Source organism: Astatotilapia calliptera, chromosome 12 (genome assembly GCF_964374335.1).
Source record: "Astatotilapia calliptera chromosome 12, fAstCal68.1, whole genome shotgun sequence".
NCBI classification, from domain to species: domain Eukaryota; kingdom Metazoa; phylum Chordata; class Actinopteri; order Cichliformes; family Cichlidae; genus Astatotilapia; species Astatotilapia calliptera.
The window spans coordinates 38726852-38754755 of record NC_137433.1 but is presented as its reverse complement, the minus strand read 5'-3'; the positions used below and the strand labels follow the sequence as shown (position 1 = coordinate 38754755).

At 41.1% G+C, this 27904-nt stretch overlaps 1 protein-coding gene across 1 annotated transcript; it reads right to left on the bottom strand.

Annotated features, from left to right (window-relative positions):
- Window positions 1-3565: 3565 nt before the first annotated feature.
- Window positions 3566-27703, bottom strand: LOC145432106 (protein mono-ADP-ribosyltransferase PARP14-like). Its single transcript, XM_080308667.1, has 11 exons — window positions 27550-27703; window positions 27381-27447; window positions 24977-25213; window positions 23617-23838; window positions 11711-11936; window positions 10395-10504; window positions 9268-9503; window positions 8872-9143; window positions 8405-8559; window positions 6560-6734; window positions 3566-4257 (listed from the first exon to the last, which is right to left on the bottom strand). The coding sequence occupies exons 3-11, from the start codon at window positions 25178-25180 to the stop codon at window positions 3977-3979; spliced, it is 1881 nt and encodes a 626-aa protein (XP_080164793.1). The 5' UTR covers window positions 25181-25213; window positions 27381-27447; window positions 27550-27703; the 3' UTR covers window positions 3566-3976.
- Window positions 27704-27904: the final 201 nt, after the last annotated feature.

Sequence of the window (27904 nt, the reverse complement as noted above, 5' to 3'; positions counted from 1 at the left end):
AAAGGTCTTTTTCAAAGAACACAAAATGGGTTAACCATTTAAAGCTGTTCTGCAACAATGGAGGTTGATCGAGCCTTGAAAGCTCATGCTACTAATTCCTACAGGTTTAGAAAGTAATTCCAACTTCTCTGGATTACTTACAACCCCCTCTGTCTGCATAAAAGCAGTGTTGGAACACACTATGGTACCATACCCCCATTAGCATCAGTCGAATAGTATTGTACTCGCAGAAAGTAGTGTGTTGCTACAAAAATGTTGAGAAAAGGGCAATTAACAATAGAAGAGAGACAGACAATGATAACACTTAAAAATGTAGGTCTTTCCTACTGAGAAATTGCAAAGAAAGTCAAGGTGTCAGTGAGTACAGTTTCCTTCACCATCAAAAGTCTCAGAAGTCTGCAGGAAGAGATCTGGCAGACTCAAAGTCACAACTGAATCAGAGGACAAGTCTCTGAGAGTTAACAGCTTGTGTGATAGGCGGCTCACAGGACAACAGCTTCAAGCAGCTTAATAGTGGTCGTAGTGAGTATGTCTCAGTTTCAAATGTGAAGAGAAGGCTTTGAGCTGCAGGTTTGACAGGATGAGTTGCAGCAACAAAGCCATTGCTAAGACATCAGAATAAGACAAAGAGGCTTGCTTGGGCCATCAGACACCACCATTGGTCTACTGAAGACTAGAAGAAGATATTATGCACTGATGAATAAATGTAAAAGCTTCAGTTCATCACGCAAGATTTTTGTACGCTGTCGAGTAGGGAAAAGGATGGTTCTACCATGTGTTACATGTAAACCCCTCACAATACATAGGGGTTTCTACTGAAAGTTCAGCAGGCAACGATTAGTGAGCGTCAAAGCCACAATCCAGGATGAAACATGGAGCATCCATGAATACATCAACACGATGGCCACCAAAGATGAGCCGCTCTAAGATTCCTTTTTTTTTTTTTTTTTTCATAGAAACTGCCAGTAAGATTTATTTACCTATACACAAAAGGTGCTAGAACACTCTTCTGGTATTCCTTAACCCCTATATATAGTTTCCAGGTCAGAATGTGGATGTGTCTTAACCCTGCATTTTTTTCTGGCTAGCAAAGGGTGACCCGTGGCTGAAAAAATAATTATGGTTGTGCAGAAGCCTGTGAGGAAGTCACCCTACTGCTCATTCAATCCATGGTTTCAATCAAAACTTTCTTGGGGAATTTATGGTTTCAACCTCTCCCTGACTCACACCATAGTTCCCACCTGTCTGGAGGCCAATCGCCAAAAAGACTGGCATAGACAGTCTCAATGACTACAGACCTACCCATATGGAAAAGATATATATAAATCTTATAAAGTTTTTATCTGTCTTGTATGGAACTTGTATGAAAAGCATACAGGAGTGAAAGCACATATAAGATCCCTTGAAAAATTATATAATGAAACTTGTATGTTTTATATACTTACTAAAAAAAATATGAAAGTAATGAGAAAGTGGCCACTTTCATGAGTAAATCATATATGTTTTTACCATTTCTTTTCCATATGGGTATAGCCCTCACGTCTGTAGACATAAAATGTTTTGAGCGGATAATGTCTCAGCACATCAGAGATAGTCTACCCCCTATCCTTCTGGAGAAACTTGTGGGGATGGGTTCATGACCTTTAGAAGCTCCAATTAAAAATGAAATTCATTACATTCCAGACCTGAGAGTAAAGCTACACAAGCTGGATACGTTGTCACAAGAAAATTTGCTTCAGGCCCAGGAACATCAGCAGTGCCTGCACAACAGGGCTATGAGTACTCAGACTGTTTTTTTTTTGTTTGTTTGTTTGTTTGTTTGTTTTAATGCAATACGGATACAATCTTGGAGAAGCTCATGGCTCTCCTATATGGATAAGACCTTGGAGAAGAAGAACGGGAAATGAGAGACCTGGTGTCCAGTGACGGACATTAGACCAACTGTAAAATTGGAAGCAGTTTGTTCGCACTAACCAAAACAACTACCATCTTCATCTCATGCAGCCCCCCAGCTGGATGCTCAAGGCAAAAGCTGACGGGAATAACCATTCTCCCTTAGATAATAAGACTGTGTTGTGACTTTCTCCCCCCTCGTTCAAGGCCACCCGCGTCGATCGAAGATTGTTGACTTTTGCCTAACCGGGTGAAGGGACACTTTCTCTTGGCTGAACACGGAACACGCACACGCACACGCACACACACACACACACACATACACAGATCTACACTCACCCCCCACCACCTCCAAACGCTTTCGAAGCTTATGTCTTCTGTGTTGTGAGATGTGATGACTCACGTGCTGAGGTGTTTTTTCTGTTCTCAAACTGATCTCCCTGTTGGAGCTCAGTCTGGGGTGAGTTCTTTTTTCTCCTCGTCTTTCCTCATGTTGTGCATTTTCCATGTTATAACGCTCTGACCTGTCTTTCCCATGTGATGTTTGTGTAATGTATGTATGGTCGGAAGGGTAAGATGGTGCTGGCAAGGCTGGCAGCCTTAACCCAATTTCTCTTGAGATGAATAAAGTATGATCAATCAATCAATCAATCAATCAACAGAGGGGCTAGACTCAGGCAATTTTCACTGGGAGACAAAGTGCTTGTGTTGCTCCCTTCTTCTAGCTCAAAGTTACTCGCCAAGTGGCAAGGACCCTTCATGGTCATACAGCAAATGGGTGACATTGACTACGGTTATACAGGGCAGGAGTCACACAAATATATCACCTCAACCTCCTCAAAGCATGGTTAGAGAAACTGCTTCTCTGGTGAGCCTGGTTGAGGAAAGGGATGAGTTGGGGCCGGACTTGCCAAATTCCACCATTCCCACCTCCCTCCATTGTGATGACCATATCACATGGGTCCAGAGAGTGGACATTGCTGCATCGCAACAGTGGTTTACAGATGTGTTCTCCCTCCTGCCCAGCCGCACAATGCTCATAGCCCATTTTGAAGCACACTCAGGCGTGACGGTGCATTCGTGGTGGAGTGCCGGGGACATGTAGCAAAGTGCTACAATGAGACAAAGTTGTTTCTGTGAAACAAATTAGTGTAACAAATTATTTTCTCTGGCTAGTAAATAATATACTGCATTGCTTTTACAAAAAGCAATAAGTAATGCTCGTAACTCCTAATTCCTAAACACCAAAATGGTGACAGTCAAAATGTTTAGTTTGAGGCTTTATAATGTGGATGATGTCACGAGAGCACAAACTGAAGCATTACACAAATTCAAAATTTGACTGGATTGGTATATTTGTTTGCCTGTTTGTTTTCAAGATCACTCACAATGTTATGAAATGATCTGCTTTAAAATGTTATGAAAAGTTGGGCATGAGCCAACTTGAACTTCTAAACTTGCAATTCAGACCCAGACCCAGAAATTTTTGGAAGGATTAATTATTGTTATTGTGCAATTGGACATTCAGACTTGTGCTGGAATCCAATTAAAAATACAAACAAACACATATTTAGCTATGTCATAACAGTTACTGAATAGTTAACATTCAGTTTTTCTCAAGTATGTAAACTTCACAGTTGTCTTCAAGGGAAATCGGAGAATCACCAACATGAATACAATCCTTTTGTGTAGCTGAATCCCCTATTGTGATCAAAGCAACAGTATAAGTCACAATTATAAGAATATATCCAGTTAAACTTGATGTGACTAATTAAAATCATAAAATGATCTCAGAACTCAAACATAACATTCTCAGCATATCAGTGTACAGCCCTGTTAGGTATGTACAAAATAAATGATGAGAATTGTTAGAATAGTTGCAGTGTTACTTTATTGTTCCTTTAAACATAATTTGATCAGGTTTGTGACAAATGCAAGAGGAAACATTAGAAAAGCAAAAGCCAGTTCAAAGCTGTCCAACATTTTATATTATTTGAAAAGTTTTTTCTAAACTGAATTTATTTTAAAACACATATCACAGACCTAAACGTTTCCCAGACGTGTTACACGGGAGCATGGCAGTTCATGTAAATGTGATGAGGTATTCTGGGTAGGCCTGGATATCATTGAAGACAATAAACATTGTTGGATTAGTGGTGTTATCTGTGACGCTGTCATACAGGTCTGAAGCATTCCCAGATTTGGCAGGAGGGGTGATCATGCCACTTCTTCCATTGGTGTAGTTTCCAACAAGAACTCTGGCCTGGTAAATGCGTTTGTGGCCTTTGGTGTCAGGTCTGGCATAGCCTCGTGCTGAATAGCAAGGGTCCACAGCAAAGTAAGAGCCATTGCCGTACATCGCACCTGTAGACAGAGTGAATGAGTTAACTGAATATTGGGTCCAGTAGATAGATTTAATTGATTTAATCATTTAATGTAGAATTGGACTGCTAGTGCTACCACTGTACTCTCTGTTATTGGTCTTAACTTGACTGCACACGTTTACACTTGTCACAAAACAATTTTTTCTGACTACTTTGACTCTAAAGCCATTAAACCTTCAGTATATTGAACAACTATATTCACAAATGTTTTGGTCAAACTAACTATAGTATTGCTGGAGTTTTAACCTGTTCAAACCTTATCCACTTGTCCATATACCTCGGAAGTGGGTGACATACATACTTTATGATAGTGTTGGATACATTTGAGAACTGTGAGGGGAAATGTAATGATTGTGAATGAGAGAAAAATAAATGGCTTGTGAGCCTTATGTGTTAAAAATGTGTTGAAAATGGTCAGAGTGCTAAAACAGTGCTTTTCCCTATCTGCTAGTAAGTAGATCAATGTTATTCTTAATCACAGATAAATCAAAAATACAAGTCTAGCTAGCCGACAGCCTGTGAATGAGGGCACACACAGGACACTCTGATCTCTGAATGCCTGACTTTTAAAGTGTATGATTTAGTGAAAAGGAGATTGTATTGAGTAAATTGTAACTGACAAAGAGAGGTAAAAGTATGTGAATTAAAAATGATTGTGCTAAAGTGAATGTGCTAATGAAATCTGAACTGAATGAATACATGAAATTAAATAACCTTTGGCTTAATAAAAAGTGGGTGAAAGGTCAGAGATGAACGAGGATAATAAGGTGGGGCTGAAGATCAGTGAATCTTATATCAACACCTGACTGGCTGACTAGATATTGGAGAGAGCGAGATGGGGCAAGTGGGCACTTGACAAAGTATAAATTGGGATGCTTGGAGTCTCCACCGCCCTGTTAGATGAGTAGTTCAAAGGGTCAGATTCTAGAAGTTCACCACTGGAAATGCCAGTGAGGGGGGATTGACCAGGGTGGACTGGAATTACAGACTGGATTTGGATTTCACTATTTCTGCTCTACATCATCATCATCATCATCATCACTGTGATGGATTATAGTTCTGAGAGGATTTCTCAGAACTATAGGACTTCTTTAAGCTTTTGTTTCCAGGCTCCTTACTTTGGTGACCTGGATGAGTGAAAACCTTCACAGACAAATAACTCTAATAGTTTGCTCTAGCCTTCCCAAATAATATCTTCCCTTGGAGCCTGCTGTCTAGGCTCCTAAAAACAGTCCCAGGTTAACAAGTGCCATGACCAAGAGGGGAGTTGCGTAACAGGTGTGGCTGATAAGAATTGTCCTGCAGGGCCAATTCTTGTATTGTATAAAATTGTATCAGAGTAAGTAGGGAAATAGGGAGTAGGGAAGACACCTGGATGTGAAGATAGTCAGGCTGGACGAGTCCCCGTGCCTCACCCACATTGGCTCCAGAACCCTGCATAATTACTGGGTAAGACTCATAGAATCAGGGATCAGAGCTTCTTCTACAGAGATTATACCGAAGGGTTTCAGTTGGATTACTAAATGAGTACCGGAGGGTTAACTATGGCCCAACAACTGCAATCTAATAATTGTAATTATTAGAGTTCTCTTCTCTTCTCATTCTGTATTGGATTATGGACTTGGGGGAACTCTGGGACTTGATGGGATTGCGACTTTCTTATCCACATCCACTGCAGCCAGAGAAGGAATGTTACTTTGGATCTGGCAGCAATCCTCTCCCCCTGTCTGTCTCCAAAATGAGTGTTAGTTATTTCAGCAACAGCTTTTATAATTATTTTCATTGTTTGTCAAGTAATATATACAAATTGGCTTTAAAGGTGGAAATATGATTAATCTATGTGCTTTGCACCTGCTTAAATACTTAAATAAAAATCCCATCTGCATTTAAAGTCTAAACTATGGACATTCAATTTTTGGATTCTTTGTGAAGGTTAAAACTTGTGTATGAATTAGATCTATTTAATGGTTCTAACAGGTTGTTCTAGTCCACAAAAGTAACCTATACTTAGTGTTTTCTTCATTGATCAGTAGAATCAATAATGTGACCTATGATTTAAGTGTGGCCTTGCTATGAGTCACTTTATTAAATAAATGTGAATGTTGTTTAGTTTGGAAGATGTGCCATCTTTAGTAGGGTGTTATTGCAGAATATCATGTCATTCACAGTGTGCCACACTTTTTCAAATCCCTAACATATGTATACTGTAATTATTGATCTTGCTGACTATCAGTGCTATTCTACCTTCAGTTATGTGTATTGTGGGTGTGAAATTTGGTTACCATGTGCTCCTGCATAGCTGCGGTTGAAGCCTCTATTATTGATGAGATCAATGGAATTGGCACCAGTACCATGAAACAGAATCCGTTCATTGTTTGTATGCTTATTCTTCACCTCCATTTGTTTCTTCAGGATCTGGTAGTTCTGCCACAGTGACGGATTTTGGACCCGTTCAATCTATCAATGCAATCCAAACACAACATGTTGGTGATTCTCACAGAAGTACAACAGCTCTCCTTCTGATGTCTTTTGTCTATCTGTGCCTTGGAATTCATAGTTGCAATTGTTACTGAGCATTAATTAGCTGATATCTGCATCGTGGTGAAAGTAGCTGTCTAATTACTTCTGGCATTAAAAAAATACCAAGATGAATTCAGTTCAATCTTTCTATCCATGGACAGGGACTCCAATCCTCCCTGTCTCTAGCCACCTCTTCCAGCTTATAAATGAGGGCACCGAGGGGTTCCTAGCCCAATGAGAGATATAATCTCCTCAGTGTGTCCTGGGTCTGGCCCTAGGCCTGCTCTCGGTGGGACATGCCCTGAACACCTCACCCAGGAGGCATCCTTGTCAGACGCCTGAACCACCTCAACTGGCTCCTTTTGACGTGAAGGAGCAGCAGCTGGATAGCGGAGCTCCTCACACTATATTTAAGGGGGGGGGGCACGCCTAGAAATTCTGTCCATAATACTTACAAACAGAATCGTGACAAAGGGCAGCCCTGGTGGAGTGAAACATAAATCTGACTTTTCACTGACAATGCGGACCAAGCTCTTGGTACGGTTGTGTAAGGAATGAATGGCCTGTAGCAAAGGGTCAGACACCCCATACCCCGGAAGCACCCACCACAGAACACTCCGAGGGACACAATCAAATGCCTTCTCCAAGACCACAAATCACATGTTGACTGGGTGGGCAAACTCCCATGAACCCTCAAGTATCCTCAAGAGGGTAAAGACCTGGTCCAGTGCTCTGCGACTGGAACGAAAACCACATTGATCCTCCTGTATTTGAAATTCAACTAACGGACAGACACTGCTTTCCCGAATCCTGGCAAAGACTCTTCCAGGAAGGCTGAGGAGTGTGATCTCCCTATAGTTGGAGCACACCCTCCAGTCCCCTTCTTAAAGATGGGAACCAGCACCCTGCCTCCAGAGGTGCTGTCTCAGATCTCAATGCAACCAGGACTCTGCAACATTGCAGAGGCGTGTCAACCAAGTCAGCCCTACAACATCAAGAGCCTTCAGGAACTCAGGATAAACGTCATCCACCCTAGGGGCTCTGACACCAACGAGTTGTTTAACTGCTTAAGTGACGTCGTGCCCAGGGATGACTGAGTTGTCCCCCTTGTCCTCAGACTCTGCTTCCTTTACAGAAGACCTGTCAATGGAATTAAGGAGGTCCTTGAAGTATTTCTTCCTCCACATGACTATATCGGCAGTTGATGTCACTCGCACTATACACCATGTAGGTATAGCACTGCTTTCCTCTCCTAAGTTGCCCGATGGTTTGCCCGAATTGCTTCGAGGCAGTCTGATATTTTTTTTCCATGTCCTCACTGAAATCCTCCCACACCCAAGCTTTTGCTTCAGTCACTGCCAGAGTTGTGTTCTGCTTGGCCTGCCAGTACCATTCAGCTGCCTCCGAAGTAAGGATTGGATTTAATTCAATTTAGTTTTATTTAAATAGTGCCAAATCATAACAACAGTCAACTCAAGTTGCTTTATATTTTAAGGTAAACTTTAGTGTACCATTCATTTTATTTCAAATTACATTTCCTTTTTAAAATCATATTCTTCTCTGCCCAAATTATACAGCCAGGTCTGTGTATTTATGACTGAACATACACTGATAATGGTTGGGTTGAGTCTGGTCTTTGTCAGTTCCTTCTTCACATCGTTGTATTCATTAGATGCTGGAGCCACAGCAAACAACTTCAGCAGGTCGCCCTTCATGTCCTCCCAACAAGAAGGCAAAGTCATAGCACTGGTAACTGCAACAACTATTAGGACAGTTCAAACAATTTAATTCCACACAAACAGTGTATATGTGCAACAGGCTCTGCTTACAGTTTCAATGGAACATATCAAAACAACACTGTGGGACTGTGCTCAGGTTTGTTTTGTAAGCTACAGCCTTTCAGCTCAGTTATCTTACACGTGCTAAAAAATTAACTGAGCATGAACGGTAAAATCTCACCAGTAAACCTTTTCAGGAGGTTTTATTTTTGCAAAATGGAACAATTTAGCTGTAGAGTACACAATATTTTTTTCCAGCAGAATAAATTAGGACTAAGGCCACATTAATGACTCACCTTTCAAGTCTTTTCGATGGAGCTCCATGTCGTTACCCCAGTTTTCTGAAAATGCCTTTTTAAGCCCTGGGTCGGCGGTGTACACTTCATTGTTGATCCTGATCTTTGCATTTTCTCTTGTCTTGAAAGCTTCCTCGAGGGTGAGGTTGGTGTTCAAGTCAAAGGCCACCATTAACCCATTATGGTCCTTAAATTGCCATTCCACCAGTTCACTCATCACCAAGGCCTTTTTCATCAAGGCCTCCGCCTGCTCCAGCTTACGGATGATGTCCCTAATGGTCATCGAACAAAAAGGTAAAGAAATACTTTAACATGTAACACTTTAAACCTAAGATTCATTATATCAATGGATGTATCGATTTGTGTTTGTGTGTAATTTAGCCTCTGTTTTCTGACCTGATTGTAGACTCAGCAGTGTAGACATCCCTGGTCAGACCCTCCAGGTGGATCTCAGGATCCTGGTCCTCTGTTCCTTTGTCCAGACGGATGCTGACCGTCAGTTCTCTCTGCAGAGCCTTCAGCTTTTCCATGTCAGCCTGTGACAGCTGACTAATGCAGGGGTCAGAGATGGTTTTCTGTGCCTGCTCAGCCAGAATCAGGTCATTAATCCTCTTCTTGGCCTGACTCGCTGTCTGCAGCATCAGACAAATGTGTGTTAGTTTTAACAGAGATTAAAAGACAATACATTTATTTTTATTCTACTGCGTGTACTGGAACTATATACAGAGAGACTCCAGAGGAGCTTCTAGCCTCAGGCCATCTGAGTCCTAAATCAGAACATGCTGATTGCTGTGCTACATGGTACAAAGCCATAACATTCAAAGCCTTTAACATTCCATTTGCACAATGTACATTTTTAGATTTTTAATTTAAAATGTACTTATTGTTTATAATGTTTTGCACAGTCAAAGGAGCATTTCAGGACACATTTCACTGTGTGTTCTACTTGTATGACTATGCATGTGACAAATAAAGAATCTTGAATCTATATCTTTGTGACCAACAATATCAGCAGTTACTTCAACACAGTGTCTCTGAATATAGAATTTGTCGGTCAGTGACAAGCACAGATTTTGGCTTTTATCTTTATACATGATCTATATTCAAGATGGTAGTAAACCCAACCTTGCTGTCATGAAAGACTTGAGGAAGCTAAACTCAGTCTCTGAAGAAACTGTGGATTCATTCTCTAACAATGTTTTCTGATCTGTAGACCAAACAGGGAAGTCTATTTCTCGGCTGTTGTTGTTATTTATGCTAAACTATCCTAACCACATCTAGAGCTCTGCATTACATTTGTAGCAGGATCTACGATCAACATCAATAGAAGAAAGAGACTGTATATAATAACATATTTATATGTGAATTGTGTAGGTAGGTTTGTAATTGCTGTTTTGTCTCATTTAACTGGTAAAAAAAATTCAGTGTAATATCACTGAGAGCAAACTACCTGTAAAAAGAAAAGAAATACATAAAAATGAAAACAAACAAACAAAACCCCCCCACAACGAATGAATTTGTACCTTCTGATCATCTGCACACAACTGAAATACTGTGGGCTCAAACTCCTCCCTCTCCAGGACTAAGCCAGCAGCATTGGACTGCCCAAGCCCAAAAAAAGACGTTAAAGAGTCTGAAACAACATAAAATACAATGTTGTATTATAGCAATTTCTTCAGCGTCCTAATAAATCAAAGAGATTTGTGAGTGTGACATATATATCTATTTCCAGATGATTGATATATATATATAGGTCCGTCATCCTATTCATGTAGCCCCTTCCGCCAGGATTACTTGCGTAGTAGCATTCCAACAACGCCCTGTTTTCGTCTCTTGCCCACCGATGCCTTCTTGTTCCAGTAGCCCACTTTTCGTCAGGGTGCCCTGGTTCCTGAACACCTGACGCGGACCTTGTTGATCCGGGCGACGTCCGAGCCGGCATGCCTTCATATTTATCTGTCTCGCTCATGTCTGCGGTAGGCTTGCTTAGCATAGGGGGTCTAGCCTTAGGACCCTTACTGGATACAGACGCCCCAGGCAGGAATCGAACTTGCGATCCTCTGTTCCAAAGGCGTGTAGTCTAACCACTACGCTATCCAGCTCCAGAGAAGAAGACGGCCGTAGTGATCGATGTAGCGGTTCCGAATGACAGCAATATCAGGAAGAAGGAACACGAGAAGCTGGAGAAATACCAAGGGCTCAGAGAAGAGCTCGAGAGGATGTGGAGGGTGAAGGTAACGGTGGTCCCCGTGGTAATCGGAGCACTAGGTGCGGTGACTCCCAAGCTAGGCGAGTGGCTCCAGCAGATCCCGGGAATAACATCGGAGATCTCTGTCCAGAAGAGCGCAGTCCTGGGAACAGCTAAGATACTGCGCAGGACCCTCAAGCTCCCAGGCCTCTGGTAGAGGACCCGAGCTTGAAGGATAAACCGCCCGCAGGGGCGTGCTGGGTGTTTTTTTTATTTTTTTTATATATATAGTTTTGGAGAGACAAGCTTTCATCTAGACGTCCTTTTCAGGGAAGGTCTAGGTTATTTCAGCAAGATGTTGCCAAATTACATTCTGTACTTATTCCAGAAATACGAGTAGACAGTAAGAGTACAGGGGCTGAACTGGTCTGTCTGCAGTCCAGACTTTTCACTTATTAAAAAAGAAAACAAAAAAAATAAAGACATTTGGTTTCATAACTGTAGCAGTTTCTTTCCCTCAGCTTCAATCACTAACAGAAGACGTTAGAAGCTGTTAATCAGCTGCTGTCAGAAGAAGAGCTGATGTTGTGGATTTAAAATAAAAAAAACTAAATAAATAAACAAAAATAAAGAAACAACACAATTAAATACCTTTGATTTTGCTAAACACAGTCTTCTCTTCCACCGTCTCTCCCTGTCTCTTCTTCATGCTCGTGTGGAAATGGTTCAACATGGCCGTCTGGAAGATCAGGATCTTCACACTCTGAACAAACCTCGGCTGTTTCCTCACAAACTCCACCACTGCATCGACCATGGCTTTAGCCACTGCTGATGGGTGGGCCCCTCCCTGACCTGACAGGTAGACATGGACCAAGCAATGATAATAATGATGGTGCAAGGATTAAACGAGGATGAAAAGTACAGTTTGTGAAACTCAGCATAATAAGAGTCTAAATTCTGGTTTATCACTGCAATATTCAAGATTACATTAATTAAGTAAATGCTTATTTGAGTGATAAGAAAGCTTTCCTGTCCACTCACTCAACTATGTGGCTTGCATTCTTGTGCAAAAATCTTGAATCACCCAGGGGTGCAGGAAAATGGGAAATAGGTGCACTGATTCATTGAAACGTCTGGAAACATACATGGAAAAACTGAAATATACTCCCTGTTTATACACCACTCTGTATTTAATCATTAGTTATTATTAATCTCTGGCTCTCTTCCACAGCATGTCTTTTGTCTTGTCTCCTTCCCTTCACCCCCAACCCAAGGGAGTTTTTCCTTGCTTTCTCATACGGGGTCATATGATTGTTTGGATTTTCTCCGTATTATTGTAGGATCTTGATTCTGCAATATTAAGTGCTTTGAGGTGACTGCTGTTGTGATTTGATGCTATATAAATAAAACTAAACTGAATTAAATATGGCATCGACAGAGTTTATACAATTCAAACAAACTTGAAAGTGAATATTTGGTGTGAGGACCTTTATTCTTCAGCACAGTCTAAGTTCTTTGAGGCAGCTCTCACTGGTTGACATGCATCTGAAACCATGACAGAGCCTCCACCATGTTTCACAGATGGGTGTAGACGGGTGTCCAAGGTAGACCAAAATGTCATCCGCATAGCAAGCCAGTTTATATTGCATCCCTTTGATAAAAATTCCCTTAATGTCTTCGTTTTGCCTAATGAATTCAGGTAGTGGTTCCAAGTATAATGCGAAAAGTAACGGTGACCATGCACAGCCCTGTCTAGTGCCCTTTTTTAGGGTAAAACTGTTAGATAGGGATCCATTAATTTTAATCCTGGCTGTAGGATTGTCATATAGTGTTTGTATAGTTTTAATAATCGTATCATGAAAGCCAAATTTATATAATACCCTGTAAAGGAACTTCCAGTTGACGGAATCAAAGGCTTTTTCAGCGTCTACACTCATCACAATTGCTTTGATTTTATGTTTTTGTATATGGTCCATAATATGTAGTGTCTTTCGTATATTGTCCTGTGTTTGGCGTTGATGTATGAAACCCGTTTGGTTGTTACATATCAATGTTGGTAGGAACTCTTCTAGCCGTTTGGCCATGATAGATGTGAAAAGTTTATAGTCCACATTAAGAACGGAGATTGGCCTGAAAGATCCACATTCCATTTTATCTTTGCCTTCTTTTGGTATAACTGAGATAATTTCCTCCTTCCAGCTTGGGGGCATTTGTGCCTTTTTCAAAACCCAATTCAATGTAGGTAGTAAAACAGGTATCAGTTCCTTTTTAAATTCTTTATACCATTCTGCCGTGTAACCATCTGGTCCTGGTGATTTACTTAATTTAAGCCTATTAATTGCAGTTTTTAATTCTTCTTCAGTTATGTTCATTATCATTGCTTGATTTTGTTCTTCATCTAAAGTGGGTAAGTCTAGAGGGTTCAGGAAGCTATCAATCTGAGCTTCAGTCCCGCCAGGGGCTTCAGAGTATAGGGTTTTATAGAATCTTTCAAAGGCTTCCTGTATTTCATTTAATTTATTTTTTATCACTTTTGTACTTGGGTCCCTAATTTTATAAATTGTATTTTCCGCTGTCTTTTTTTTTCAATTTTCACGCCAATATTTTGGTAGATTTAATGCCACTTTCATAGTGTCTCTGTTTCAAAAACATTAAATCTTTCTTGATTTCTTGTGTGGCTAGATTGTTAATTTCGTTCCTAATGTTTTTGATTTCCCTTAATATATCCTGTGCTGAGTCCCTTTTATGTCTTCTTTCTAGTTCCTTTAGTCTCTTATTCAACTCCTCTAGTTTTCTATTCTTATCTTTTTTCCTAAATGAAGTTATTGCTATAATTTTCCCTCTTAGTACCGCCTTCAAAGTATCCCATAGTATGGGAGGTGGTACTTCTCCGGTATCATTGAACTCTAAGAAGAGACTAATTTCTGATTTAATTTGTGCCTTAAAAGGCAAATCATTCAATAGACTTGAGTTCAATTTCCATGTATTATTTTTTAACCGTAGGTTAAAATCAATGGATAAGTATATTGGTGCATGGTCACTTATATCTATCGTCCCAATTCCACAAGTATGTATTTTATCCTTATCTTTACCAAATGTTATAAAATAATCTATCCTTGTATAAAGAGAGTGTGGGGCAGAGTAGTAAGTATAGTCCCTTCTATTAGGAAAAAGGTCTCGCCATATGTCAATTAATCCTACCACCTCAAAAAGTGCATTCACTTTGATATATGGGGATTTCATATCGTACGTTTTCCTGCTAGACGAGTCTAATTTTGGCTGCAGGTGTATATTTAAATCCCCTTCACAGATCAAAAGGCCTTCTGTTTCAGTTACCATAATATTAATGATCCTTTGGAAGAAACTAATATCACTCTCTGGCGGGGCATAAACATTTAAAAGGGTGATCAAATTCCCATCTATTTTTCCTTTTACTAGAATAAATCTGCCCTCTTTATCACCCATTTCAGATACTTTTTCAAAGTTTAATTTGCTTGAAATAAGGATTGCAACTCCTCTCCTATCCTGATTTGTATGAAGAAAAAAACAAATTAGTAAAACCCATTCTCTTTAATTTTACGTGCTCCTTATCTGTCAAGTGGGTCTCCTGTAAGTAGACTATATGGGCTTGTTCTGCTTTCACTTTAGATAGGATTTTAGTACGTTTAATTGGATTTAACAGCCCATTAATATTGAAAGATAGAAATTTTACTTTATCACTAGCCATATGTAATCAAAGTATGACCATAGAACAAATAAAATGAAACTTATCAGATCTACTCCCTAAACAAACAAAGATATCAAACATAAGTAACAAGTACAAAAAAAATAGACTGTGATTCCAAGGCTGGGGTCTCTAATAAGTGACCCTGGGTAGAGCTAGAAAAAACGTCTAGCTGTGAGGGAAAGCCTCTCCCATATATGGGCTGAGGGCCCCCACCATGGCACTTGAGGCGGAAGAAAACAAAGTCGTTGTTCATTACACAGAAAGTGTGTCCTTATGCATCCCTCGCTTATATCTATATAATCTCATCCAATTGGGGTAGGGATATACACACAAACATCTTGAAATATATATAACACCGCGTATTTTTACCTCATTTTAAAGCCCGACAGTACTTATAACTCCTCTGACGATGGTATGATCTGTCTTCTGAAGGTTCGCAGTCTCGCCCTGATATCTTTCTCTCGCTCGTCGTCTGTCCCTCGCTGAGTTGATCCTCTCGTTGTTTCCCAGGCGGTACGGGACAGCTGCTCAACCAGACTCTCGTTCGATGTAGTCACATTAACTGGAAGCCCTCTGTCCTTCATGTCTGTGGTCGCCTCCTCCGCCGTCTGATACAGACATATTCCATCCTCATAAAACACTCGTAGTTTTGCCAGGAACGTAGTATGGAAGCGGATATTTTTCTGCTTTGACACCCGCTTCGCCTCTACGTACTCCTTTCTCTTCTGCAGTACTACTGGAGGGTAATCATGGTCAAAGAATATTAATTTCCCATTCAGAAAAACTTTCTTCTTTTCCCAAGCTCTACGTAGGATCTCTTCTTTAACCCTATAGCGGAGAAATTTGACTATGATTGATTACGTTTTATCTTGCCTGTCTCCGGCGGGTTTTGATGCCAGCGCCCGGTGTGCTCTCTCGATGCCAAACTCCATGGTAGGGTTTATCTCCAGAGTGTCCCGCAGTAGTTTTTCCACAAAGTCCATCAAAGACGAGCCCTCGGCTCCTTCCGGAACATTATATATCCTTAGATTTTCTCGTCGGGATCTTCCTTCATAGTCAAGTAACTTATTTTCTTGTTGATGCATGACTTTTATCATCTTATTCAGCGTTTGTTCCAAATTTTGAAAACGGTCTTCCACTTTTTCAATTCGTACCTCTGCCTCCGTTATTTTTTGATTAACGCTGATAATCTCTGATTTAATACCAGTTAACTGTTCTTTTATGTCTTTTCGGATGTCCCGAATCTCCTCCAAGATTTTTGTCAAACTTACGTCGGCACTTGAGAGAGCTGGGTTAGCATTAGCTTCGCCTTCTTGTCCCTTCGTAAGAGAGCTGCTCCTCGAATTTTCTGCATCTGCAGTTTCTGCGGCGGTGGTTTCTTTGTTTGCACGCGTCTTCCCCATTCTTGCCCCTCTCATCTGTTCGAGTATTATTTGTAGGTTTAGTATTTGATGGTCTAAAGGGACGAAATAACTATTTTCGCGAGGGAGCTATTACTTTAGGCTGCCATTCAGGATGGTGACGTCACCGGAATCCTCTCCCCCGAGTCATTCTAACTACCAGAAATCACGAAGCACAGGCCGAGGGGGCGGTGTGGCAGCAATTTTTCACACCAGCCTATTAATCAACCAAAGACCCAGACAGACTTTTAATTCATTTGAAAGCCTGATGCTTAGCCTCATCCACTCCAGCTGTGAAACTCAGAAACCAGTCTTACTTGTTATCATCTATCGTCCACCTGGGCCTTACACAGAGTTTCTGTCTGATTTCTCAGACTTTATATCTAATTTAGTTCTGAGCTCAGATAAAATAATTATTGTGGGTGATTTTAACATCCATGTAGATGCTAAAAATGACAGCCTCAACATGGCATTTAATCTGTTATTAGACTCAATTGGTTTCTCTCAAAATGTAAAAGAACCCACCCACCACTTTAATCACACTCTAGATCTTGTTTTAACATATGGCATCGAACCTGAACATTTAACAGTGTTTCCTGAAAACCCTCTCCTGTCTGATCATTTCCTGATAACATTTACATTTACAATAATTGATTACACAGCAGTGAAGAGTAGACTTCATCACAGTAGATGTCTTTCTGAAAGCGCTGTAACTAAGTTTTAGAATATAATCCACCCACTGTTATCATCTCCAATGCCCTGTACCAACATAGAGCAGAGCAGCTACCGGAACACTACCCCAACAGAGGTCGATTATCTTGTTAATATATGAATTTCAGCTGTTTTCGGGAAATTGTTTTAGTGATTTGCAGTGTAAAAGATATGAATGGTCAAACTGGCTGTAAAGTTGTATCCATTTATTTTTTATTCTCAAAACTTAACTTTAAGTTTTTATATTTTAATGGGTGAAGAGATTTACAATGAAAGCTATCGAAACAATGTGAAACTCTTTTTTTTTTTTTATAAAATCATCTATAGCTAAATATCCAAGTCAAAGCTTTTTTGAGGAACGCGCCATCTCCTGGTTATACTCTGCAATTGAGTGAAAGGGGCACATTTATAAATCAGGTCTTTGCTGGAATTTTTCCTCTTTGTTAAGGACACGACTTTCAGATATTGTTCATCTGCTGTAGATAGCATTTTAGCCCTCACACTTATTTTTTTGCCAAGTTTCCTCAGATTTTAATATACAAAACAAACCATACTGTGATATGCCAAGTTTCAGCTGTTAGCTCTTTGGGAATCACCTTGTTGGTGGAAAAATACTAATTTATGACGAAATGTTTTATCTTTGGCATTTTTCACAGACTCAACAAAACAAATGAAGTGTTTCTGTGACAGGCTGCTGGTAACAAAGAGCCTAAAGACACCATTTAAAGCTGGTTCTTTGCTAAGTTGCCTTCTATGTGCAGAGACAATACTTGTTCATCCCTTCAGGTAGGAACCTTTTTTCATGCTTGTATGTTTCATATATAAGTTAAGTGGCTTAACCTACTTCAGAAAGCCTCAAGAGCACTTTAAAGAAATCAGGGAGGACTCAATACTTTTGCACATTACTGTAAGATAATCTGTATAGTCCTATTACACGAAGGTGAAAAACAAGCCACTGAGGAAACATTATTGTTTCTTCCAACAATTTTACACGTATGATCTTAAAACAGGACACAGCCACTATACGTGCTGGCCTCATATCAAATGTGAAGGCAGACTGAGTCTATGTTTGACGTTTTTTATATCTAATCTTCCTTTTCAAACATTTAAACAGCAGCGAGTCTGCAGCTGAGGGAATACAAACTCAAATTGTCGGAACAGGTTTGCTCGTTTCTTGGATTCATTTGGTGATTTATTAAATGTGTAACTGTTATTCTAATCTGCTGCTGAGTCTCTTACACTTTTCTTTATGCTGTATATTTTCACGTCTCTGGAATAGTTGGCAGTTAGATAGTCAGCTGAGAAACTTTGTGTTAACTCATGGAGCTGAGGATATCGTGGATATCGTGGATATGCTGACCTCGCTGCGTGGTGTACAGAGCGAGGTCAGCATGATTAATATTCACAATAAAAATATTAGCCGAACATCATGAAGTCTGTATGTGTTTCATAGTGTCGAACAACCTTTGTACAGTTAAAGCCAGCAGTTACTACATGACAGAAACACCAACGTTATCTCTTTTATGTGTTTATACACAGGTCACACTGATTACTGAACAAAAACCCAAAGATCAGATGTTAAACAGATTTATTTGCTCTCTCTCCTCCTTAAACATGTTTTTAATGTTAGTTATAATTCAGAATTGGCGACTGAAACACGTAGGACACATAAGAACATCAGGAAATAAAACACAGATAAATATAACCTCAGTAAAAGAAGTCAGCGGGGGTTATTACAGCTGTGTACCGGGGCCTGCGCTTTGTCGGTGGGATTGCTTGCGAGGCGAGCGGGTCTATCCCACGCTTTGCCGTGAGACTGGGCAGACATCTCCGAAATCATCGAAGCACTTTTGCAAAGAGGCTGTATCTTGACAAACCGACCAGACACATGAAGATTAAACCACTACATTCTTGGCTAAAAAAATATTAAAACGGTTTTTGGTGACACACAAACAGGGTTTTTCAAAGTTCAGTTCGGTTAGCTTCCACATGCCGGTTGTTGTGTGCTAGAAACAATGGCCACCAGGCCAAAGCAATGGTTTTGACTCGATCAGCGTTAACCCCGCCCCCTGCGCTTGATGGGTGAGGCTGACAGATAAAATTATTTCATGATGAGAGCCAGGCGCCAGGACTGCCAAAATGAAATAAATAAATATATCATTAAATAATTAATTAAATGTGTCAATAATTAATTAAATGTGTCAATAATTAATTAAAATGTGAAATACATAAATAATTAATTAAATGTGTCAATAATTAATTAATTAAATGTGTCATAACTATTTATTTATTAAAAATTTCCAATTTTAATTAATTATTGCCACATTTAATTAATTATTTAATGGTGTATTTAATTAATTCATTATGGCAGTCCTGGCACTCCATACTAACAGTATGAGTTGTACGCAGTGAAGATGTAATTGTACTAACAGGATAATGGACCTCTCTAGGAGTAGCATTCAGGCATTTGCTCTGGTCTGCCATATGTCAGAAGCAGTAGAGTATCACTTCCTGTTCCAACACACAATGGTGTTTTTGTGTTGCTTATCTACATACCAATTTAATTTAAAAAATTAGAGATAGATATAGAAAACTTTAGCTGCATGTTCTTCTTAAATTGCTGTCTGTCTGAGTGGTGACCAAAAAAACCGATGTGGGCTTTATAGATAATTGGGAAACTTTCTGGAGGAAACCTGGACTTCGGATGGAGCAGCTCTCATTTCTAGAAATCTCGTCAAATGTATTAAACCCCCCAAAATATGACTATCCAGAGTTGGGACCAGGAAGCAGAGTTGCAGTCTTACACGCTTCTCTGCAGCTTCTCTCCTCCTGTTATTTCCCCAAAACCCATCTCCATAGAGACTGTGTCAGCTCCCAAAAAAACTAAAAAAAACTAAAAACCAGCAAAAAAATAACTTAAACATGAAAAATCACAAAGAAAGAACAATACAGTATCCACATCTGAACCAAAGAGTAAACCAGTGAAATGTGGATTATTAAACAGTAATTCTCTCTCTTTTAAGTTCCAGTTAGTACACGAATTAATAATTGATCAACAAATTGACTGACTCTGTATTACAGAAACCTGGTTACAGCAGGAATATTATGTTGGTTTAAATGAATCAACTCCCCCGAGACATACTATCAGAATCCTCAAAGTACAGGCTGCGGGGATCTTTCACACCATCTTATTAATCAACCAAAGACCCAGTTAGAGTTTTAATTTATTTGAAAGCCTGATGCTTAGCCTTGTCCACCTGGCTGAAAAACTCCAAAAACAGTCTTATTTATTATCATCTGCCAGAAAATGCTGAGGATTTTCTATGAGTCTGTGGTGGCCAGTGCGATCCTCTATGCTGTTGCATGCTGGGGGAGCAGGCTGAGGGTCGCAGATGCCAACAGACTTAATAAACTGATCCGTAAGGCCAGCAATGTTGTGGGGATGGAGCTGGACTCCCTCAAGGTGGTGTCGGAGAGGCGGATGCTGTCCAAGATAAAGACAATGTTGGATAACACCTCCCACCCACTCCATGACATGCTGGTCAGTCACAGGAGCTCGTTCAGTGAGAGACTGAGATTACCGAAAAGCACCACTGAACGACACAGGAAATCATTCCTGCCTGTGGCCATCTCCCTGTACAACGCATCCACTTAACACACTGTTTGCTGCTACAACTACACATGTTTCTTTTCCAAATATTTATTTATAAGTGACTTATGTATGTATGTATGTATATATATGTATATATTGTACTATTCTTAGTTAGTGTATTGTCTGTCTTGTCTTAATGTTGGTTTAAAATGGAGCACTGTAACAAAAAATAATTTCCCCCAGGGATCAATAAAGTATTCTGATTCTGATTCTGATTCTATTGTCCACCTAGGCCTTACGGAGAGTTTTTGTCTAATTTATCAGACTTTTTATCTGATTTAGCATTCAGATCAGATAAAATAGACATTGTGGGTGACTTTAACATCCATGTAGATACTAAAAGTGACAGCCTCAACACAACATGTAATCTATTGTTAGACTCAATTGACAAGCCCCTCAAACCCAGACCTGGGCCCGCTGAAGGCTGCCAGGGATTGGCAGATGCAAGTGGACTTGGATCAGAGGCTAATCTTTCCCACAGAGATCGCAACAACTACTCTGCGACCAGACCTCGTCCTTTGGTCTAACTCCCGAAAATTTGCGTACGTCATTGAGCTGACGGTAACATGGAGGGAAGCAATTGAGGAAGCATTTGAGCGTAAGAAGCTGCGCTATGCCAACTTGGCAACTGAGGCATAGGACAGAGGCTGGAAGATCAAGGTGCGCCCGGTGGAAGTGGGGTGCAGGGGCTTTGTTGCCAGCACAACAGCAAAACTGCTTAGAGAGATTGGAATCAGAGGACAGGTGCAACAGCAGGCTATAAGAGAATTAGCTAACACTGCTGAGAGGACCAGTCACTGGCTATGGCTAAAAAGGGCTGACATCACTTGGGCAGCTAAGGCAGTCAGCTAACCACGAGTGAAAAGAAATATTCTGCTCTTCTCCCCTCTGCTCTTCTTCCCTTTTCTGGGAGGCAGTGGGGAGGTAGAGCGTACACCCCGATCCGGCGGGGAGGTGTGGGAAGTCAGATCGGGCACCTCAGATCGGGCACCCCCGTTTCGGCTCTCCTCTCTGCTCTCTCCTATCTTGTCCCTTTTGTCTTCTCTCTATCACCTTTTCTATCCCTTTGAAGAAGTTAGGCTCCATAAATGCTAAAGAGGTAAGTGTTATTTCTCAGTTGCAGTGAATAGTAAATAAACTGTAGGAAACTAAACAGAAGAAAGAAGAAGAGAAATAACAATTTAACATAAACCAGTGACACACTTCAGGGCCTGATCAACCCTGGCAGGGCGTCCTTGGATGAGGGTGTCTAGTGATAATGGCCGAAACACCAGATGAATCCAAGGTCCACTACTGATGATGTGTCTCAAATTTAAAATGATAATCTGGATCGATCTCTAATCCCTAACCAAGGAAGGAAAATGGCAGATTAGCTTGGGTAAAAGACAGAAAGTTGAGGCACACAACGATGTGTGCTGCTGGCAAAGTTTCTGGGCTGCCTTTCCTCATAACAGCCATCCCTCAAGAGTCTCTCCATCTAAAGCTGTGGACTTCGACTGAGAACATTGTTGGGTAGTGGAAGAAATACTTTGAGGACCTTCTTAATCCCACTGGCATGTCTTCTGTGGAGGAAGCAGAGTCTGGGGATGAGTTGGACGATTCGTCTATCTAGGGGGGTGAGGTCATCGAGGCAGTTAAACAACTCCTTGGTGGCAGGGCCCCTGGGGTAGATGAGGTTCGCCCTGAGTTCCTCAAGGCTCTTGATGTTGTAGGGCTGGCTTGGTTGACAAGCCTCTACAATGTTGTGTGGAGATCAGTGGCGGTATCTCTGGATTGGCAGACCAGGGTTGTGGTTCCTATCTTTAAGAATGGGGACATTAGACAATGGGGACTTTTCTCGTTTGGCTCTTGGCGAAGGCGGTCGCACTTTTCTCCTCTCCTCCTCTCCCTTATCTTTCCTGCTTAGCCTTTATGTCCTTGTCTAGTCTCGTGTTTTTTGTATTACTTTTCCCTGGAAGACTCTCTCACAGTCTGTTCTCTAAAACCTAAAAGAGAATTATGGATTTGATCAACTGGTCCCTGAATGCTAGACACCCTTTCTCAACGAGAAGTCTGGGTTCGGGAGAGCCTGAGTCCTGGATGGATTTTCCCTGCTGGATACACGATGGACGGGTGGCAGAAATGGAGAATCGTGTGCCATGCTGGAGAGATTATATCTCTCAGCTGGCCTGGAATTGCCTTGTGGTTCCCCGGACAAGCTGGAGGAGGTGACCGGGGAGAGGGAGGTCTGAGCTTCTCTGCTTAGGCTGCTGCCCCCGCGACACAGCCCCAGATAAGTGGAAGAACGTGGATAGATAGATGGATGGATGGAGAAAATTTTAACCATTACAGACAAAATTACTCATTACCATCTATCAGATGTAACATTATGTACAGACACTTTTTGTACTATTGATATCTATTTAGACTCTTTTTCTCCAATTGATCTTTCTGAGTTAACTTCAATAATTACTTCCTCCAAACCATCAACGTGTCTTTTAGACCCCATTCCTGCTCAAAGAAGTCCTGCCATTAATTAATGCTTCAATCTTAAATATGATCAACCTATCTCTAATGATCAGCTATGTACCACAGGCCTTCAAGCTGGCTGTAGTTAAACCTTTACTCAAAAAGCATCTCTAGACCCAGCAGTCTTAGCTAATTATAGGCCAATCTCCAACCTTCCTTTCATATCAAAAATCCTTGAAAGAGTGGTTGTCAAACAGCTAACAGATCATCTGCAGAGGTTTATTTGAAGAGTTTCAGTCAGGTTTCAGAGCTCATCACAGCACAGAAACAGCTTTAGTGAAGGTTACAAATGATCTTCTTATGGCCTCTGACAGTGGACTCATCTCTGTGCTTGTCCTGCTAGATCTTGATACTGCTGACCATAACGTTTTATTAGAGTGGTCTTCGAATCTTTCTACCTGACAGAATAGGTTAGGCATCACCATGTGACAGATCAGTGTCTGTGTTACTCTGTGCTTTCACTCACTAACAGGATGGGTTCGCTCGTCTTTAGTGGTCACTGTTGGGCATGATAAGCACTCAAACACTCTCAGCTCCTATCAAAGAGTCACAAACTCACATCCACGGTTTGGCTGTCACTGGGGTGAACGACGATGACCACCTCTCTCAGACAGCGAGGGTTTCTGCTGCTGCTGTACGAGCGGATCTCTCTCAGCAGGAGTTTGGACACCAGGGCTCTGGGGAAGCTCAGGTTTCCTGTCCCGATGGCTGGAAAGGACAGTGATGCCATCTGGCGTTTCTCAGCCTCCTCCAGACAGTATCTGATGATGGATGTTAACTCCTGACAAATGGAGATAAGTCATAGAAACTGAGGCTGGACTGCAGTGACTGGGTCATAAAGACAATAAGGTGCATGTTTATTTTATAGAGACTTTATTAATTCATTAAAGGATCTTAACATATACTCATTCATGTGCTACTGTAGCTGAATTTGCTCTTGTTCAATTTAATTTAATTCCAATTTATTTATACAGTGCCAAATTGCAACAACAATTGCCTCAAGACCCTTTATATTGTAAAGTAGACCATAAAATAATAGAAAGAAAACAAAAAAAACCCCAACAATCATATGACCCCCTATGAGCAAACTCTTTGGTGACAGGGGGAAGGAAAAACTCCCTTTTAACTGGAAGAAACCTCCGGCAGAACCAGACTCAGGGAGGGGCGGGGCCATCTGCCAAGGTTGGGGCGAGGGGAGGAAGACAGGAGAAAAGAGTTGGTGTTGCCATCAGGTATCTCAAAAGAATTTTCTGACAATTTTTAGCTCCACAAAAATAAGTAGAACTAAACTCAGATAACTTTCTCAGATCAGCTGCCAGTTTACCAAAGGTAAAAGGTCAACTCTCACTCCCAATCTGAATTTTAATGACGCATCTAAAACTCTAATGAAAGTGTTGCACATTCTGTGGGATTTATCTAAAATCACCGAGTGTGTTTAACTTAACAATTTAAACTAAAACAAAACTTAGGACATGGCTTCATAACAAGCTTAATATGCTACATTACCATAAAAATTGTATCAAACACACTATGAATGTGGAGGAGAAGAGGATTGCAGTGTTGGAGTGATCTGAGACCTTTGTATAGATTTCTGGACATTCACAGTCACTCACATCCATAACAATCTGTCATTCAGCTTATCGGTATTATGTCTGAACCATGGTGCTTATTTTCTGTCAAGCTATGATATTTATCCAAACAAGTCTTGAGTTAATGGGAATAATAGAAAAGTTAAATGTTTAATTAAAAAGAAAAATGTCTTCAAATACTGAAACATATAAGTGAGCCTTTCGGTTCAGTAAGCTGTCTTTGACTTTTCTTTTTCTGTAAAGGCTAAATGATCCAATATCCAAACCCTATAGATTTAGCTGTCTCTGGGACCCAATTAAGATGTATAACCTTTAAATAAGAAGCCTCACCTTCTCTGCCTGGCCACCTCCGTTGTCCCAGGATGGACAAACAGCATGAAAGACTTTGTGACATGTGAGGTTGTAGCTGTCAGTGATGACGACTTCCCCGTCTCGCAGTGTGTTCCTTCTGGCTTCAGAGTAGATGGCGTCCTGCAGACTCCCTCCAGCCGCTGACAGGATGGCTTTGGACACAGCTCCCTGCCTCAGATTCATGTCCTCTGAAATGGTGTTGACGATGACGTCAGTCTGTGGAGCAAAAGTCTGCAGTGTTATGGTCCGTGGCTCTGTGTCTGAGGACTGTGTGGGATGCCCTGGTGGCCACACCCTCGGGCTGGGCCATCACCATCACACCTGCACCCCATTCCAGGTGATTACCAGGAGGACTATTTAACCCTGCACAGATGGATGCACCATGCCAGTCTGTTAATCAGCCCTCAGTGGTAACTTGGCTCCCCGAAAAGCTTTGTGTATATCCAAGTGTTGCATGAACTGTGTTAATTTTGCCTCCGTGCCCAGGTTAGTATCCGGGGTTCTCTGCTTGCTACCTGCCTGTCTTCCTGCCCGCTTGGATCTATGAGTGCATCATCCATCCTCGTCCCTAACTCCTTGGATCTGCCTCCCACAGACACGCTTCTCCCCCCCTCCGAGTCCCATGGTCCGGCTCTTATCGTAAACCAGATTACTATAGCCCTGTCTTGTTGTACCTCTCCATCCCCGTGTTTACTAGTAACTTTCTTTCCTTTTCTGTTGCAACCTCCCACAGTCCCGATTATGGCGTCCCTGTGTGTTTGTCCTCCTGGTTTCCTTCAGTTTCGCAATTTTGCCTCCCTTGGTTGTTCCGGGTCACCTTTTGTTAATAAAAAAAAACTGTACTTGCTCGCACTAAGCGTATTGAGTTTGCTTTTGGGTCCCGCTTGTGTGCGTGAACTGCGGTTCATGACATGCAGAGTGTTTAAATTCTACAAGCAGATGATACCAAACTGGTTACAGCAAAGCAGGCGTCTGCTTAGGTTGGCCAAATTAGATTTTTGTAAAATACCAAAGTTAAAACAACAAATACCAACCCTGAGCCAAATATTCAGCCCCACAATAAAAACACCACATATAATTTTCTTCACACTTCACAATTATGTGGTACTTTGATTGACCTATCACAAAAAATAGAAATAAAAGACATTCACATTTGTGGCTGTAACATGAATAAATGTGGAAAAATTTAAGAGGTATGAATACTTTTTGAAGGCACTGTATACATGCTTTAAATCTGCAAAGTTTGGGCAATAAAAACTAAAAAAGATGTGATAAAGAATCTAAGGAATCTGAGGGCCAGATCACCAGAGAGTGATCAAACTGTACAAATTTTACACAAATTGTCACAATCCAGAATTAACCTTTAATCTCTGTTAATATGTATATGTGATCTAATTCTATATTAGATCACATGCGGTGGTTGGATGCATCAGCAGGGATGATGAGACAGAGTACCGGGCTGTGGTCGACTCCTTTGTCACGTGGTGTGAGCAGAATCATCTGCAGCTCAACGTGGCAAAGACCAAGGAACTGATCGTGGACTTCAGGAAGACCAGGAAACACTTGACCCCTGTTTCAATCCAGGGGGTCAGTGTTGACATTGTGGAGGACTATAAATACCTTGGAGTACACATTGACAATAAACTGGACTGGGCTAAAAACACCACAGCACTTTACAGGAAGGGCCAGAGTCGTCTCTATTTTTTGAGGCGACTGAGGTCCTTCAACATCTGCCAGAAAATGCTGAGGATTTTCTACGAGTCTGTTGTGGCCAGTGCGATCCTCTATGCTGTTGCATGCTGGGGGAGCAGGCTGAGGGTCGCAGATGCCAACAGACTCAATAAACTGATCCGTAAGGCCAGCAATGTTGTGGGGATGGAGCTGGACTCCCTCAAGGTGGTGTCAGAGAGGCGGATGCTGTCCAAGATAAAGACAATGTTGGATAACACCTCCCACCCACTCCATGACATGTTGGTCAGTCACAGGAGCTCGTTCAGTGAGAGACTGAGATTACCCATGATGCACCACTGAACGACACAGGAAATCATTCCTGCCTGTGGCCATCTCCCTGTACAACGCATCCACTTAACACACTGTTTGCTGCTACAGCTACACACGTTTCTTTTCCAACTATTTATTTATGAGTGACTTATGTATGTATGTATGTATGTATATATATGTATATATTGTACTATTCTTAGTTAGCGTATTGTCTGTCTTGTCTTAATGTTGGTTTAAAATGGAGCACTGTAACAAAAAATAATTTCCCCCAGGGATCAATAAAGTATTCTGATTCTGATTCTCATGTTGTAATTAGCTCTAAATAGCTAGCAGTTTACAGAATCCTCTCAATAATGAGCCAAACTGCACCAAAGGTACTTACAGTCTGGTCCTGAATGTTTCCCTTGCATAGAATGATCTTTAGCCCCTCAGCTGTGGTCTGCTCCAACCTAAGTCCAATCAGATAACAGGACTTGTGATATGACAGAAAGTCTCATCAACATGATGGCTTAAAGAGTTAAAAGCAAAGAAATAGAAACGAAGAATCTTACCCTCCATGCTCTCCATGCCTCGTGTGTCGCTTGTTACTCTGATGATTTCCCCTAGATCCACCTGCTCTTCCTCGTCCTCCTCCTCTTCCTCCTGTTTCAGACCAGCTGGCACCATGTGACTGGCTCTGACCTTGTTTGCCTTGACCTTGGTGATATCCACTGAGAAATAATCAGTCAGGCAAGTTTTAAATACTGGCATTTGACTTACCTGCTGTATCTTTGCATTTGGGGATTAATTAGCCATTAACCTTAACTCTGAGTAAAGATCTAAAGAAAGTTTTAGTTCTATTTATTTATTTATTTGTGGAGAGAGATTACCACCACACTGTCAGTTATACAGAATGTTAAAGCTAAC

Coding starts and splice junctions, on each gene's coding strand:
- LOC145432106 (XM_080308667.1), bottom strand. CDS start 25,180: ATGAATCTGAGGCAGGGAGCTGTGTCCAAAGCCATCCTGTCAGCGGCT. Junction 23,839..24,976: donor GAGGTGGCCAGGCAGAGAAG/GTGAGGCTTCTT, acceptor TCCATTTGTCAG/GAGTTAACATCCATCATCAG. Junction 11,937..23,616: donor GTGACAGCCAAACCGTGGAT/GTGAGTTTGTGA, acceptor CATTATTATCAT/TGCTTGGTCCATGTCTACCT.